This window comes from Thunnus maccoyii, chromosome 20 (assembly GCF_910596095.1).
Source record: "Thunnus maccoyii chromosome 20, fThuMac1.1, whole genome shotgun sequence".
NCBI lineage: Eukaryota > Metazoa > Chordata > Actinopteri > Scombriformes > Scombridae > Thunnus > Thunnus maccoyii.
The window spans coordinates 12,919,995-12,937,914 of NC_056552.1; the positions used below are offsets into that span (position 1 = coordinate 12,919,995).

At 38.7% G+C, this 17,920-nt stretch overlaps 2 protein-coding genes across 2 annotated transcripts; one reads left to right on the plus strand and one right to left on the minus strand.

Annotated features, from left to right (window-relative positions):
- Window positions 1-1,542: 1,542 nt before the first annotated feature.
- Window positions 1,543-3,750, plus strand: LOC121887507 (phenylethanolamine N-methyltransferase). Its single transcript, XM_042398305.1, has 3 exons — window positions 1,543-1,714; window positions 2,729-2,939; window positions 3,312-3,750. Exons 1-3 carry the CDS (start codon window positions 1,543-1,545, stop codon window positions 3,748-3,750), a joined length of 822 nt encoding a protein of 273 aa, XP_042254239.1.
- Window positions 3,751-6,905: 3,155 nt separating this feature from the next.
- Window positions 6,906-17,916, minus strand: LOC121887238 (protein phosphatase 1 regulatory subunit 1B-like). The gene is made up of 5 exons (XM_042397908.1): window positions 17,788-17,916; window positions 10,771-10,854; window positions 9,681-9,756; window positions 8,268-8,396; window positions 6,906-8,138 (listed from the first exon to the last, which is right to left on the minus strand). The coding sequence occupies exons 1-5, from the start codon at window positions 17,914-17,916 to the stop codon at window positions 8,026-8,028; spliced, it is 531 nt and encodes a 176-aa protein (XP_042253842.1). The 3' UTR covers window positions 6,906-8,025.
- Between the last annotated feature and the right edge of the window lie 4 nt (window positions 17,917-17,920).

A 17,920-nucleotide genomic window follows, 5' to 3' on the forward strand; every position in this document is an offset into this window, starting at 1 on the left:
GCAGAATTCCACATCCCAAATACCTTGTCTCTTTTGGACACTGTAATATGTTGGATGTCTGAAGAGGGTCAGTGTGTGTGTGCATGTGTGTGTGTGTGTGTGTGTGTGTTTGGGATTCTGGTTCAGCTGCCAGGGATGAGCGAGGTGTTAAGAGACTCCTGGGGAGAATATGTTTGATTACTGCATGGCTCTGCTCCACGTTGGTTCAGCTGCTGCTTTTGGATTCGTTGGGAATAGATGGAAAATTAATTCAATCAGGGGATGAAGCTTGCTGTTTTGTCAGCTGGCCAGGGAGGCGAGTGGTTTGAAAATTTAACGAGTAATTTTAACTCAGCAATAAATAGGATTTGTCCTATTATAGCACAAAATAATCAAAATACTGAACATCTGCAATCATCAAGACACTCTCAGCCTTCTTGTACTGGAAATACATGTCATGTGACACACTGGTGATGGCTGATTTTTTTTTCTTCTCTGTTTGCCTTGAACATGTAACAGCCTATTTAAAAATATTAAATTGCTGACAGTTGTGGATTTAAATAGTCTGCACAACCAGAACTATGACTTGCATTGATAATACTGAATGCAAAAACGCATGTATGCAGTTACACCAAAAACAAACAAAAAAAGACAGAATAATGTAGAGTATCATCAGCGATAAACCTCAATCAATATTTCGATCAATTTACAAAATGTTGTGGGAAATATAGTGTGTAAATTATACAGCTAATAATATATAAATAATACCAATAATTATTATAATAATAATAACAATAATGAACCTTGAAAGTAAAGATGCTGTTAGAAACTCTGTGTGTGTTTCCCTTTGAAAGCCAGTTTTCTTAGGCTTTTCTCAAGTCAGATCAGCTTCCTCATCCGTCTCTGTGTTCATGGACTTATAGTGAATCCATTTATATTTTGACATTTATTACCCAAATAATACCCTCAGATTTATGTAACTGCCTCATTCAAGACACGGCTACACCCTCTGATTTTCCAACGTATCATTTAATATTGCCTGTCAACATGGGAGACTTTTCCTTTCTTTTGATACAACTCACCTGCCTCCATCTCTCCCTCGCTCTACATCACCACAGTAAAATGGCAAAGACAGACCTGTTTGTGTCTGTCAAACAGACTTGACAGAAATAAACCTGGTCTACTGTTTGCATGTAAAAGGCCCTTTAGAATGATTGTGGAGATATGGAGGGCCTCTGAGAGGTGGGTGGAAGACCTGAAAGCAATATGAGGAGTCCATTAGTGGGTCTAGTGTTGGAGAAACCCCCCCAATCTGATGGTATCAGTGCCGCGGGGTAGGACAAAGTGAACAGAACAAATGCTATCAGGCAGCAACACGGGCCCAAAAACAGGATCACTATCTCTGCCCATGAAACTCAGACTAGCCCAAAGCACAGACACACACATTTTGACACAGACGCACCCACATGCGCAGGTATATAATAAGGCTGAGGTGGCAGCAGTGCACCTAAAGACTGACCACCAAACAGAGGTGTTAGGTAGAGTCATACAGGAAAAGAGAGGATGGAAATAAAGGAAACAGAGAATGGAGTAGCAGCCATGGCAGCCTGCTACCAGAGATTTGATCCAGCAGCATATCTACAGTACAACTACACTCCTCCACGGGCCGATTTTGAAAGAAAGGACAGCATAGTGCCATGGAAACTGGCGTGCCTGCACAGAGCTTTCACCGAAGGTAAGAAGAATGGGTAACGGATCATGTAAACTTTATTTCAGAATGCTCCTCGTTCATTAAAAAGCTATAAAAATTGAGTTTAAGTCAGTGCCTGATTTAAAAAAAACAATGTTAAATTCCTTTTTTGTTACTAGTGTATTTTTCACTTAAAAAACTGAACACCACCAACATTTCACGACAATACTTTGGTCTCTGGGGTGGGTCCAAACACTGCAAGAACATACAAATGTTCAATTTTATTCAAGAAATAGAAATCTAGAAGAAATCTAGAAATCAGGGTTTCCAAACATGTCAGGCTGAATTAAGAAACATCCAAATTAAAATATCAAATAAAATATTCAGAATTTTTGTATTTAGTATAATTAAAAATGGTGACTTGAATTTGCATCATTCAAAATCAGAAAAGTTTGTGTTCTGAGGGAGCTGCAAAAAGCAAATTCTTGACACGGGGTGTAACCATGTGTGTAGAACAAATGTTCTGTTTAACAATGATGAAATTGCTTATGGTAATATTGATGAATTTATGGCAAAATAGGGGGAAATGCCTGGCTTAAGTGTCTCTTTTTGTTCCTTGAGTTGTTAAATTGTCTAAATACTTGTTTCTGGCCTATTTCACTGTCCATTTTACCTTTCTTTGTATTCCATGGATTCTTCCTTACAACTCAACATGTTTTTCCTGATGATCTTTTCCTTTAGTGCCTCATTTCTGAGGGATCCTTTTCATTTAGCTGATATTCCATATATGTTACTGTACAATAACCCTCTGTGTTTTCTCTCTCAGAGATTATATGGATCACATACAGAAAATCCAGATCAAACTCTGTGTCGGGAACTACATCAGTTAAAGATAAAACTATTAAATGTTCGCCACTTGACTTTTCCGCAGCACAAAGATCGTATCCTCTAAAACACTTCTAACTTACATCAGGAAAATGTTAAGATATTTGAATAGGTACTCTTCATTTTCTTATTATTTTCTCAGTTTCATTTTTTTTTTTCCCTCCACCTTTCCAGGTGATATGAGCGGTGAGCTGCTAGTGGACATTGGTTCAGGTCCCACCTTGTACCAGGTGCTGAGTGGCTGTGAAGTTTTCAAGGAGGTGCTCCTCACAGACTTCCTGGAGGTCAACCGGCAGGAGCTGAGGCGCTGGCTCCAGGATGAGGGGGGCTGTGGCCTGGACTGGACACCGTACCTGCAGCATGTCTGCAAACTGGAGGGACGACGGTATGAAATGATCCTTTTCAGACTTGAGATGTCCCCTTAGCATGACAGTGTCATAATCACAAAATGATTCATGGACCTATTTGCAATGTACAGTATGTTCTTGAAACAAAACTTTCTTTCTCTCCATTTTTACTTTGCAGAAACATTCTTATTTTTCCCTCTCAATTGGTGTTACTCTCCTAAGTATTTATCAGCTTCTTTTAAGTGTCATACAATCTCATGTTTTATTCTGGCCCTCTCATTAACTCATCCTTGTGTTGTACCAAATATAACTATTGTCAAAGTTCTTCAGTTTGATGAAAATTCAGTTAATGAGAAGGCATATAAAGATTTAGAAGCTAAATCATCATTCATTGGTATTGTTTCTATCAGACCCTCAGCATGGACAGAGAAAGCTGCCAAGCTACGTCAGGTCATCACAGACATCCTCCCCATTGACGTGCACTCCCCCCAGCCTCTGGCCCCCGATGCCCTTCCCTCAGCAGGGGCCGACTGCCTGGTGTCCTGCTTCTGTCTGGAGAGCGTCAGCCCTGACCTGGCTGCCTTCACAAGGGCCCTGGGCCACATTCGGAAGCTCTTGCGGCCAGGTGGTCACCTCCTGCTCATTGGGGCCCTCGGGGAGAGTTACTACTTCGGGGGGCCAGGGGTAAAGATCCCTGTGGTCCCGCTGACTGAGGCCCAGGTCTGTGCTAGTTTGAATGAGAGTGGCTACACACTGATCAGGCTGGAGGTTTACACACTGCCTCAGGACATGAGGGTGGGGGTCGATGATGTATCTGGGGTGTTTTTTGTAAAGGCAAGAAAGGAATAAAAGATGGGAAAGATGATGGATAATGCTTATTAAACATGGAAGTAGCAAACAAATTATTCAGAATAAAATGTTTCCAATGAAGCTGAGGTAAATGCATGGTTTGCAAGTAATTCAAATAAAAATGGCATTATAAGAATATCCCCACATATTATGATCTTATTTGTTTTTGGGTGAGTGCTGATCACAGTTGTGATCATCAATCCTCAATATTCCAACTGACTCTCAAAAAAAAAAGTCAAGACACAAATAGGTGAATTAAATATTTCACTTTATTCCATTTTTGTTTCATGGGTAAAAGTCTTTTCTGAGGGTGAGTGAGGATATGAGATTCCCTTCTGTTGGCAACTGAGCTATTAGTGTTAAAAATGTAATTACACATTGCCTCCTGCAGTTCAAACACAGCTACTACAGCATCAAGAATGTATTGCTTCAAATTTTGCTATAAGCATATCATACAATGTCACAACATTGCATTTTATAAACAATGTATTTTGGTAGAGTTTACTATATACTTATTGATGACCAGTTATCCAGCTGAGAGTTAGATGAGTTGCTTGTTGTGTTTTGTACTTTGTGATATGTGAATAAAGAAGCAATGGATGCTATAAAAAAGCTGATGTCATGTTGTTTTCTTGTCTGACATCATGTTGATAATCAGGGCTGCACAAACGTTTTAGGCACTTTTGAAGTTTAGATTCTTATTCATTACGCAATATCAGAAAGAACGGTCTCAAATGTATTCTGCATCATGACAATGACCCCAAACGTACAAACAGAATCATAAAGAACTATCTTCAACGACAAAAAGAACAAGGAGTCCTGCAACAGATGGTGTGGCCCCCACAGAGCCCTGATCTCAACATCATCGAGTCAGTCTGGGATTACATGAAGTGACAGAAGCAACTGAGACGCCTAAATCCAGAGAGAACTGTGGCAACTTCTCCAAGATGCTTGGAACGACCTACCTGACAAGTACCTTAAAAAACTACGTGCAAGTGTACCAAGGAGATTGGTGCTGTTTTAAATGCGCATTGTGGTCACACCAAATATTGATTTGATTTAGTTTTTTTTCTGTTTATTGCACTTTGTATTAAGTTAATTGATAAATAAAAACTATTTATGGCATTACTTTTGAAAGCACACTCACTTTAATTTTGGTGCCCAAACCTTTTGCACAGTAAATCTGTTGTGAATATTGAGGTAGACAGAGGCAGAAGATGGGTGGTAGCACAGTAAATTTCGTAATACAGCTGTTTGGCAAATGCTCATAAAATCATCCATCATTCCAAGTCATTTCAGGTCAATGGATTATGGTATTGCTATGCTACCAACTTTGATTATGCCAGATATGAATTTGAGAGTTTTACTGTGTAATTAGAAGTATTGAACACTGGGTGTCAGTACTTGGCTCCAAACATAGACCACACATAGACCCATTAGTGAAGAACACAGACTTCACAGATCACAGTAGAAAAACCTTTGACTTACTTGGCTAATCTTGAATGATTATAAAATTACTACTGTAATTAATCCTCAGAGACTCGCAGGGGGTGTGCCCTCAGCCGACATTACTGTTTGTCAGAGGCTGTGGCAGGCTCGGTTTTAAAGCTAGAGTGAAGACACTAGTCTGATACTGGCTCTGGTTTGGATACTGATGATTATATGAAAGTAAGAAGCTAGAGGACCTGAGGCATCCATCTTGTCAGGAAGGGGGCTAAATAATACTCCAAATTTAGGCCAAATTTTGACAAGGGAAAAACTGACCTGGCCATTTTCAAAGGGGTCCCTTGACCACTCACCTCAAGATATATGAATGAAAATGGGCTCTATAGGTAACCACGAGTCTCCCCTTTACAGACATTCCCACTAATCCCATGGAGTTTTGGGTGAAAACCCTGCAGTTTTTTTGCATGCAGTGTAAATGTATTATTTTTGCTTATTCTAAAAATGGTGTATTTGAATATTTCTGCATACAGGGGTCCCTAAACAGTCTTGAAAATGCATGAATTAATTATGACTGGAAAGCTGAGACTCTTGTGGATACAGTGAGCTCAAATGTATTCATGTGTTATGATGTTAGTCCCTATAGTAGCCATTTCAATATAGTGAGACCATTTTTTGAAACTTGAAATCACTGTATAAAATGACCTATTGTGACCTCTAGGATAATCACATCCTCATGAAACTTTACAACCACAAACTAGAGACTTTGGGCATTCAGAGGATTTATGGCTTTCCTAGGTATATTGACAATAAGGGTGGGTTTCTGAGCAATTTAAAGAAAATAAATGCTCACCATCCAATCCCCAAAAAATGCAATTCTTACAGAAATTTCCAAATGCTTGGACATCAAATCACAGCATGAATTTTTCTTTGGTGTTCCTCAGGGTCTTGGTGTCTTAATGTGGTATTTTGATGGAATTTTTGACCATTTTTATCAATTCTTGAGTGGTCAAAAATAGTTACATCTTGCACCAAATCTGGTATCAACCCAAAAATTGCTGAAATAACTTATGAAACATAATTGAGCATGGGAATGGCCATCATATACTTCCATCATAATGTTCTAAGCCCTTATACACTCTAAACTTTCAAAATTTGAACAGGCGCCAAACCAAAACATAATGTTAATTATAGATTTATGACTAGAAAAACTTGAGCTGCATCTTAAATTAATCTTCAGGTTCTCAACTTTCAGGTGACATATACCACTTATATGTGGCATATACTGTTGACCTGCTATCTCCCCCTAAAGATCCCCTGCCCCCCCTAAAAAAAAAATTGTCTATGGTGGGTCTATCTACTGCTACTCATTGGTTGTTCGTTGGTTGGATTTTTCTGGTGACCTCCTCAGACCGTTGGGAATACAGAAAACAAACAGTCTGTGTACATTCAAGACTGGGCAATAACAAAGATAACAGTCCAAAAACTTGTTCATTGTCCTCTAATCTAATAAAATTCTCTGTCAGATGTTATTTGCTGCAAACACATATTGTCACATGTCTAAATTACATCCTGACCCCATGTGTTGTCTGAAATGCCAAATAAAGTGTTTTGTCTTTCTTTTCTTAGAAATTAGAACATCATACATTCCTGCAGATTAACTCCATAGACATACACACACAAACACAAGGAGCCCATTACAATTGTTTTATTAGCAACCAACACAAAACATTGCTTATATACAAGGTTGACAATGAATCTTCACGCTTATCATTTGTATTATTTTGGAAAAAAATAGGTATGTTTTCAGTTCCCACCAAACATCTCTGCCACCCTGAACAGATAATGCTTACTAATCAGCATGTTACAAAAAGACCTTTCATTATGTCAAACCAGAGAGACTGCGCTGCATTATCGTGATTAGTTGGATTAGTATGATATGATGTAATCTGGTCTGGTGTGACTGTAACTGCGCTCAGATAGGCTGTAATCCATCTTCCTTTGATTTCCTTGACCTTGCACCCAAACATTTACAAGGTTGAGGAAAGCAAAATGAAAGTTGTGATTTAAATGTGAAAGCAGCCCTATATGCATTGAGTTAAGTTCCAGTTATTGTGTATACTTAGTATATAATTTAATATAGTGTATACCTTATTCATTCATGGCCATTTACATATTCAGCAAAAATACTGTGGCCATCACACTACAGATTAGACTAAAATGTAAAATTTATTATCATAGGGTAATGTCAAGTATATGTTATTTGACCCTTTGCATCAAATGGAGATCCTGTCCTGAGCCATGTGCATTTGCTGCTGTGTCTGGTTGTTCTTGATGCGTGTTTTAGCACCAATGTAGTGAAATACTGTGCACAAAATGTTCTCACATGCATGCGGAAAACCTGCCAAAGGAGCAAGTGTCAGAATACATGTTGATATCTTGAATCCTGTTGAATCTAAAAAAAAAAACCACACACACACACACACATAATCGCAAGAGAAGGTGCCATAGTTCTTTGCAATTCTCATATTTTTTGTGCGGTGTCCTTGGCTGATTGGCCCTGGCTTCTGTGGCAGACTGAGATGTGATTTTCTTCAAGTCTCAGGTTAAACGCTTCCTCACACCTGCTCATTAATATTCTGACCTTCCTCGATGACCGTCTGTTTTCCACCCCCACTTTTTTCCACATTTGACTCGCTTGTCGCATGCATGCACACACTCACAGACCCAAATAACACACCCTCATATGTACACCCATGCACACACACATATGGCCCATACGTGTCTTATGCAAAGCAGATCCGCTCACTCTGTCTCCACCTTCTTCTTTTGTCATTCTCCCTTTCCTTCGTCTCTTTCTTTGGCTCCGTGATGATCAGCACTTCTGGTCAAACTGTCCGGTGAAGCAGACTGATCCCTGTGTGGTTTACTTTCTTTTCTTAGATCTGCCAAGAAATTACATCAGGGAAGAAAGTGTAAGCAACTTCTATGTGTTCTGCAAGTGCTAATATGGGTTAGAAAAATGGCACAATGTTACAGATTGTCTGTTTATACAAGACTGATCTTCTACCTACCTGTACCTGAAGCTGTCTGCTGGCTCTTTTTCTCACGTTCCTCCTCTTCCTCCCCAGAAGAGGGCTCCTCTTTGTCCACAGAGCTCATGTCTAGGGAGGACAGGTGAGCCTGGGCCATCCTCTGCACAGCTGAAATCACAAATATACAAATTAAAAGAACACTCCACCAATTTTACATGTGAAAACCAGCTCACTTGTTGAGAGGAGTACTACGAGGCCTGTTAAAACTGCTGCAGTGGCTCTGCAGAAGATTTCTAAAGTCTGAGAATAGAACCTGATGCTGTCATTAAGGTTATCTCAGGTTGAGCTTGGAAACTACACATTTTTAATGAATATCCTTCTTTACTGTACAAACTGAGGGATGTGGAGTGTGAAAGACATTCCAGGCAGGTAGAGTCGAATGAAAGGCACACTTAAAGATGCTGTATCTCTGTCTCTCCTGCATCAATATTGAACAACTTTTTAAAAAAAATCTGTCTCTTATGAGTCCCCCAATTTTATGGAAGTGCAATACTAAATTGCTCAAGTATCCATTTAATGGATAGATGATGGGTGGATAAATGGATGAATAGAGAAAGGCAGAAGAACAAATATATAAATAAAATCCAATCAGTCAATACCAGCCTCTAAAAGTAAATGAAAATGTTGACATGAAGATAAGGTATGTGCAGTAATTCCCAGCAATTACAATAAACCAACCATCCCACTGTGCAATAAGGCAAAGTCATTGATTCTTACAGGTCATTTTTTATTTGGGCCATGCTTGTGGTGGGAAACTCCCAGCTTACAGAGTTTCTGCATGTGTTTTTAGATGCATATCAAACTGAATCCATCAAACAGAGCAATACTTGCTACTGTAAAATGTGTTATAAATGGATGCATGTCAAGAATATGGAGGAAGGATATATTACAGTAGACATGATGAGCAGCAACAGTAATGATTGCAAGGGTAAGAGACACAGTTCCCAGAAAACAAAAGTAAATAACATAGTAAATAATATATTATATACATATTTATAGTAATGAGTTTGTGTATGTTTATATTTGTGTGACTATGTGTGTCTGTTGGTGTGTGTGTGTGTATGTTTATGTGCGACCATGCTGCAGCTGTGTGCCCTATTAATCCAGGATGATCCAGAACAGACTCACAGCTGTCTCTGCTCCTAATCTCACATAACGCACACATTCACATACACACACACACACACACACACACACACACACACACACACACTCACAAACAGACTCACACACACGTCTCACTACAGTTTTTGGATATGCACGTATCCCAAGCAGATATAGACCACATGTCAGTTGCCCAGCAGAATTAGGTCTCCCAAATTCTGTGTTAGTTACGTAAATGAAAACACATGTGTGAAACACACAAAAACACACTCAAGACTGTGCACTTGCCTTTGAGTGAAGGTGGCTGGTAGGTTGATGTGTTAACCAGTTTGGCTTTCAAGACTCCATTTTCTCCCAGAACCCACTGCAGAAGTCAAACATTGAAATAATGAATTAAACTGAACGATGTACAGTATGTGCAATGGATTACTATTATACCAGTGGAGTTGGTCGAAATACCATACACCGCCCCAAAGTGTTGTACCCTCGAATAAATTATGAAATGTAGTTAATTGCTATTATTTTTTTAATTTCAAATTGTTAGTCTTATAGTGGAAAAACAGCAAAAGTAAGAGAAAATCATTGAAAAAAACAGTGCTAAGATTTTAAAAAAGCATTTTATCTCAGATTAACCTTTTTGCCTGTACTTGCAAACACAATAAAGCAACTAATTACACAACACATTAGAGTTAAAGGACCAGTGTGTACCCCCAACGCCCTTCCAAGCGTGTAGGAGAACCTACAGTGGCCATGAAACTCATGAAAAATGTGAAAGGCCATTGTTTGATTTGTCCATTCTGAGCTACTGTAGAAACATGGCAGTGCAACATGGTGGCCTTCGTGGAAGAGGGCCAGCTCCCTTTGTAGATATAAAGGGCTCATTCTAAGGTAACAAAAACACAACGATTCTTAGTTTCAGGTGATTATACACTAATTAAAACATGAATATTATATTCCATTTCTGCCAATAGATCCCCCTAAATCTTACACACTGGTCCTTTAAATCTACTGTTTTATTTTTTAATTCATCAATTTTTTGCACTTTAAAGGAAAATTCCACCTGATATTGCAAACACTGTCATGTATTGTGTTATGATCAATGTAAGATGCTAAATTAGCTCCAGGAAGAATGAAATGTTTTTGGTGCACTAACTCTCTCTCTCATTTGACCTAATGCACTTCTGCTTCTGTTAGCCAAATAATTTCCATTATTTCCCACAATACCTTTCTACAATGGCCCGGACACGCCTTATAATGCTTCATTAACTGTCTCCGCTACAATATATAATCTTATTATGCAAAATGGTGAGGGACATTAAATCACGTTCTAAACAGTGTCTGCGTAGAATGATAGTCCACACAACTGTAGGTGATCTACCTGGTGAGGCCCACTGTCTTCCTCTGGTGACGGCGGGTCTGTCAGTCTGAAGAGGGTCGCAGGTGTTGGCCTCCGACGTCGAATCTCAACAAAAAGAGAGAGAGACTCAGCTGCTGTCGCACCATACTGTGAAAATGTGCATATATTTGCATATGTGCTTTTCCTGTGGAAAGCTTGATCACAAACAACCCTATTCATAAAAACCAGGTGTGAATGGTTATCAAATACAATGGTGCAGCTGTGTGGTTCTTGATGTTACGCATGCAGAGGATTTTCCTGTGACAACTGTACAAGAAGATTCAAATCATTACACGTAACAACATTCAGAAGGTTGTTGTCCAGATTGTTCCTGAATCAGGATTACATTTTGTCATAGATGGCAGCTGGGTTACTGAAATTTGCTTACTATTTTACAGCATGTTCCCATCACTTGATCGTAATCATTTAGGTTTTTCCAAATGTGATGTCCAGTGTGTTATTTTACTATCAGATGTATGTTGACATGTACTTAATCCCTCTTGGACAAGCTGACATCTTACTGCTAAATAATAATTCAATGGGGGTTTGATATTTCTTCATGATAGGGGACATTCTTATGTCCAACTGATCTTGCAATCTTTCACGTGTTGCTTAAGTAAAATGAATATAAAAAAGGGTTTATGTGAACACAGAGAAATATATTGCAGGTTTTATTGCAGCTATTGTTAATATTAAAGTATTATACTGTTGCTGGATACAACCTGATATCTCCATTTAGGTCACAAACTATAGGCTGAAATACTCTACATCTGTGTTCCTGTTGATACATCATCTTTATGTATTTTTGTGCAATGTGTTATGTTTATGCAATGTGTGAAGGAGAGTGAGTCATGGGCACCAGTAACAGTTATGCAACTGATGTAACTTGAGCATCTCAAATCAATTTCAGTCTGATATGAAATGATTATTATTGCACAAGATGTTTTACCAATCTTATGGAATAGTAAATGAAGTAATTCAAAATCATTCACTCTGAATAGACTTTTCAAATTGCAATTAAGTACATTTATTTCCATTTAATGCTACTTATACTTCTGCTCCACAACTTTTCAGAGGTAAATATTGTACTTTTTGAATGCAGTATTACTGATTAAACTGCCTCAAAGCATATAAAGTAGTTAAAATTAGTTACATCTCAACCAAAATGAAAGTACTCCTTACATCTTAATGCCAATACTTCTGTACTAATTCTCACTTGTAATGGAGTGTTTTTATTGTGTATTATTGCTACTTTTACTTAGCAATGATCTGCGTACTTCTGCCACTTGGACATTTCAAACTATATGACTTAAGTAAGGCTGCAACTAATGATTATTTTCATTATTGATTAATCTGCTCATTATTTTCTCAATTAAACAGATAATTGTTTTGTCTGTAAAATATCAGAAAATTGTGAAAAACACCTATTATAATTTCTTATAGCTCATGGTGGTGTCCTCAAATGTCTTGTCTGATCAACAGTCCGAAATAGTTTCAGATTAATTTTCTGTCGATTGGCTAATCAATTAATCATTGCAGCTCTAGACTTAAGAAAAACCTTGGTGCTAATCATGAACATAGCTGAAGTTACAATTACTAATTTTCAGTTCTGTTCATAAACGTCTCACTTTGCCTTGCAGCCAATTAGCCAATTAATAGGATGTTTACCACCTCACCCTTGTGTGTGATGACAGCTAGCAGACAATATAGCTTATTTGGAGATGTACACAGGACAAAATATAGTTGGATGGTCACACAACAGCATTTAACACACAGTATGTGAAAAACACGGTTTTAAGATAGTGTTGTCAGGAAAGACAAGTGAACAGTCTGTGGATATTGGCTGAGGAAGCCATTATCGATGGTAGATGGATTGTTTCTGAACTGACATTTCATTGTTCTTAGAAACACACACAGGGCAAATGTAATTTTCACCCATAAAACACAAGAATAAAACACCTGCCTCTGGCGAACAATAGCTCAAAGTGTTATGAAATATACAATAGACTCATCCCTATCCCCATTTTGTAACGTGTTATGGTAATGCGATTGTTGTGAGATACGAGTGCCTGCCAAGCCAATCAGGGCTAAGAGTGTAGGCATGCAATGTGTGGGCAGTGTTCACTCTGGAGTAACTCTTACTGCTTTTGCTTCACTCTGCATGCTGGATTCATACATATTCATCATTCAGGCCATTGTGGGAGAAGAAATTTAAATATGAATTAAAAGGCATCCAATTAGAGGTTCAAAATGTGTCAACACGAACATTTCAATGTGACAACCTAATAAACATGAGCAACACCGCACACAGACAGACAGAAAGACATACATATCTCGGTGCAGTCAAAGGACCAAACTGCAGGTTAAGCACCTGCCTGAGAGCCTTTTCAGAGACAAAGTGACCTTTTCTGAGTGTTTTTTTCACACAGTTGCCAGAAGGTCAAGCGCCTAGGGATGATAATACTTACATCGGATTCCTGTTTTGCATGTCTAACATGCCTGTAAATGTCTTTGGTAGCTCAGTGCAACTGCATTGGAAGACTGGGTTCATTTGTCTGACATTATTTTTTACAATTTATATTGTTGATTAGCTGGTAGCATATTGGTTTCCCTGGTATTGTAAAAAGGATTGTATTACTTTACAACATTAGCTTTACATATTGTTGTTGACATTGTAAATGGGCTGAATTGTTTGAGGAGTGTAACTGTATCATGTGGTTCTTCCTAAGTGTATGCTCACTGTATATAATCTACTGGGTGCAGAAATTAGTTATTAGTGTGGACATGTTTTGAATTTGTTTTGCTTTTTGCTCATGTTACAAATAGCCCTTCCAGTACATAATGAAGCTTTGTTTCGCTTGTTCTTAAAGATTTATCATTGAGCATGTCACCCTGATTTGTAAAACAAAAGCTTTTATCCACCCCCACATCACCTTGTCATGCTCAGCCACAGAAAGATGTAGGTGGTTCCTTTCAGTTCAGAGCACCAATAATTTTGTTTCATTTGGGATGACAGCAAACAAAAATAAGACACACCCTTGGGACATTTGTTGGATAAAAAAAATCCCAATATTTAAAAAGTTATATAAGCTACTAACAATTTTTACCCATAATTAAAGAAACATTCATTTTCCGTATGACATATGACATAATGACAACTATTAGCTCAAATTGCTAACAAGGTATTATGTGACTCCATTAACTCTTGTCAAAGGTCATCAAATTTACATGCAATTATCACCTCAAGTCCTTATTTAAAAACATTTTTTTTAAAATCTACATCATTATTGGGTGCTTAAGTAGAAATATTGCTCAAAAGGTTTACAGTACACCCCCATTATTTTTGTTGTTGACTGACATTCAGCCGACACAACGAAGACCACCTGGTAAATAAAACTTGAATAAGTAATCCATTTTGGTGTGACCAGTCACACAACACCATGCCATGGCCAGCGTGAGTGATGACAGCTGGACCAAACACTTGGCCAACTGTGCAAGTCTGACGTGTTTATAAATTCAGATTTTCTCCATCCCCTTCTCCCAGTTTGAGAACCATGTAGCAAAATGTCAAGACAAAAACATTACAACAACACTGTATTAGCTCTGTCTTTGTGGCTCTGAAAAAGACAGTTTAGTGCTCACATAGTAAATCATTAATCCCACACCTCATTTTGGTAGGTAGGATGACCTTCACGGTTACCGAACATTCAACTTCAATACATTAATCTGGATGTTTATATCGCACAATGACAGTACTGGGTGGGTACAGTGTCCTATGAGCCATTTATACTGAAATAACCTATCCACTGTACAATTAAGAATATGCAATGAAAGAATAAATCCCTTTTTTTTGTTCAATGCTTTCAATTTATTCTGTGAATAATCCTTTGTAGAGCTTGATTTGGCCATGACACATTGGCATTTGACATTTTGTTCTCCAATGAAGAAATTCTAACATCACATCTGATTTGAACAGGAATAGGGATGAAACAGAGGGCTGCACACACACACATACTGGTACACATGCACAACTGGGACGTCGATGTGTGTGTGTTTTTTTTTTACATCTGCACTTGATCACTGGTCAGTTTCAGATTGCTTATTATTAATCTGCCATCATTCCAGTTTGTAAATGGGAATAATGAGCTAATGAGAGAAGAAGTGAATACTCTGAGTTTGTTGTATAAGACTCTACTGGAGTTTAGTGCTCTTGGCTCTACTGTGGCGAAAATTTATTGTTGGCATGAGTTGTTCTTGCCCTTGATTTAGGCCTCAGTCATCCACAGCTAATCTCTTTGGTTTTAATCAGTCATCTCCTCGGCTGATGATTTTTCTCCCTTTTCCTTTTCTCACATGCCTTCTGTTATCCTTCAGTTATCTTTCTCTTGTTTCCTTCTTCTCACTCTGCTATTCTTTGTTTTTTTCTTCCCTTTCTCTCTATTTATCTCTCTACTTGTCTGGTTTTCCATGCTATTGTTTGCCATTTCAATGCTAATGCTCTGTCTGTGTTTAGTAAATGCTGTACACAAGCACTTGGCTGACCCTCACACACACACCCCATGTAGACTTCTGTTGGCTGGTCCCATTGAAATTCACACAAGTTTCAGTCAGCAGGGTCAGCCTTTCACATAGGCTACAAAGGGACGAGACATCCTCGATCAAACCTCACAGGGCTGCTCTGAGATGACTAGTGATGTGGCAATGATCTTCTCGGCACTTAAAGTGGTCTTGATGAACATGAGTTTTGAGCAGTCACTCCTGAATAAATCATTCACTTACCAAATCTTCTGGATCTAAGCAGTGATGTATGCTATTAGATTACAGGGCAGGTGGCAGCGGTAGCCTAAAGGCAAGTGACAAGTGCATGTGTGACCAGAAAGTTAAATATGCTGTGTGGTTTGGGAAAATGAGTAAGTGAACAAGAAATGGTCTTCAGGTGCTTTGAACAAAGATCTTTTCCCAGAACCGACAACAACATACTGAGGTCAATTACACAGGAGCAGAAATTAGAAATGTGTCCATGTACAGAGACATTATACATCGAGTCTGGCTGCTGAAAAACAATCTTAAGTTGGAAAATAAGAAAGGGGAAGGTGAAGGGGTAATGACTATTTTGCAGGTAATGGTTTACTGGTATTTTAAGGATTGCAGAAATCTTACATCACCAGCTGATTGTTCTCCACGATCATTTTCATCAAAACATGATCCTCCGCAGTCCGATTTCCCGTTTATTGTAACATAAGAGCATAAGGGATGCTTTGGTGACTATAAGTAGACATATCCTAAGACGTCTTATGATGTAATAACCTTGCAACCTTTTGCGTGCTTTACCAGGGAATGCTTCTTTTATTCTCATTAGATCCATGGCGGAGGTTTACGGTAATCTTACTTGGTCCTGAGCCGGAAAATTGCCTGGGCGTCTTATAGTGAAAACGGACTCGGCTTATGTTACCATGTGTTGCTGTCATTGAGCATTTATGGGTTTGAAATTTATGACAGGAATGGATCTTAATAATAGAAAACTATGGCAGTAATGAGCAGCCTGCAGATGTTATTATTAGCAATAATGTGAAACTTCCCTGGATAATTTGTTTGAGTAAAGTACCTTATTACCATAAGAAAATAATTAAGTACCCAGATCAGTGAGTTGTTTTAGCAAAAACAGTGTTCAAAAGTGTTTCAGAAGGAATACGCTGGTATTTCCATGGGGTTGCTTAGAAAAGCAAAAGAAGGAACGAATCTAGTTCAAAACTCTGGAGACTGGAAGTTGGGCGGTAAACAACAGATGTGTGAGAAATATTTGAGTTTTTATATAATTGATTTATTAGTTTATTTTTACATTCCAGGCTGAAATAAGCTCTCCAAGCAGATGCCAGCATGAAATCTTGAAAATCCTCTACTGGGAAGAGATGAGGATTCCTGACATTGCACCCGCTCTCCAATGAGATTTTCCCAGCAGCCTGTCATTAAGACAAGAATGTATTTTGTGGAAGTGGAAGAAATGGATCATCAACCTACGTAAAATATCATTTGGCTGCCATTTGTTGGTTTGCATACAGTCTGCAGGCAATTACTATTCCTGAACACGCTACACTATTTCACTAACATAGTTTCTATCTGATCCGGTCAGCCTGTTTCACCTGTATTTACTTTGCAAAAGCTACAGAAAACTTACTTATACTTTATATAATTTACATAATACACCACCACCACCACTACCACTATATGACTAACAATGTGATCTTCTACATTTTTTTTTCACACATGTGGTTTAAGGGCATTATTACTCAGGCACATAATCTCATTTTTAATACTACTACCAGTGCTTTATCCCTCACTTCCTCCTCTTCTCTCTCTCTCTCTCTCCTCCTCATCCTCCTCTTCCATTCCTTTTGATGGGTAGAGATGCCTCATCACTTTTAAGGGCAACAAAAAAACAAAAAAAACAAAAAAAAAAAACTGAGGCTGCACAGCTCAGCTTAATCTCAATGCTGCCCATACCCTACTGCCCACAGAGTAATACGCAACATCAAAATACAGAGTTCTGCAAAGTCGTGCTAGACTGATTATGTAACTGTCTGTCAACCTCAGCGGGGAGTCATGATGCTTCAGATGCCACAGAGGAGGGCAACACTACTCACTACTGATGATGAAAGTTGGAGGCAAGCATGTTTAATAATTTGCATTATCAATATTGAAGAACACTTAAAAGAAAACCAGGTACATGCAGCGTTTTAAGAGTTAATTTACCAGCTGAAAACGTTCATAATATAAACAATCTGCATTTAAACCTCGCAAAAGTCTAAAAGTCAACGTGTTTAGATGTTTTAGTTTAAGGATGCACAAAAAGGGCACTTCTTCAAACAGATTTGAGATATGACCCAGATTTGACCTCCTTACCACACACGCACGCACGCACGCACACACGCTCACGCACATCGCTGCCACTACCACTATCATCATCCATGAATGCTCCACACTACACCCCCTCGCTCTCACCATCTCCACCTGTCGCGGGTCCAGCTGGGTGGGCACTGAGGAAGGCACGGAGAACTGGATCTTCCTCCTCGCCTCCTTGTCTGCCTCTCGCTCCATCACCTCCGTCTCTGCGGGCAGCAGCGGATCCATGGCA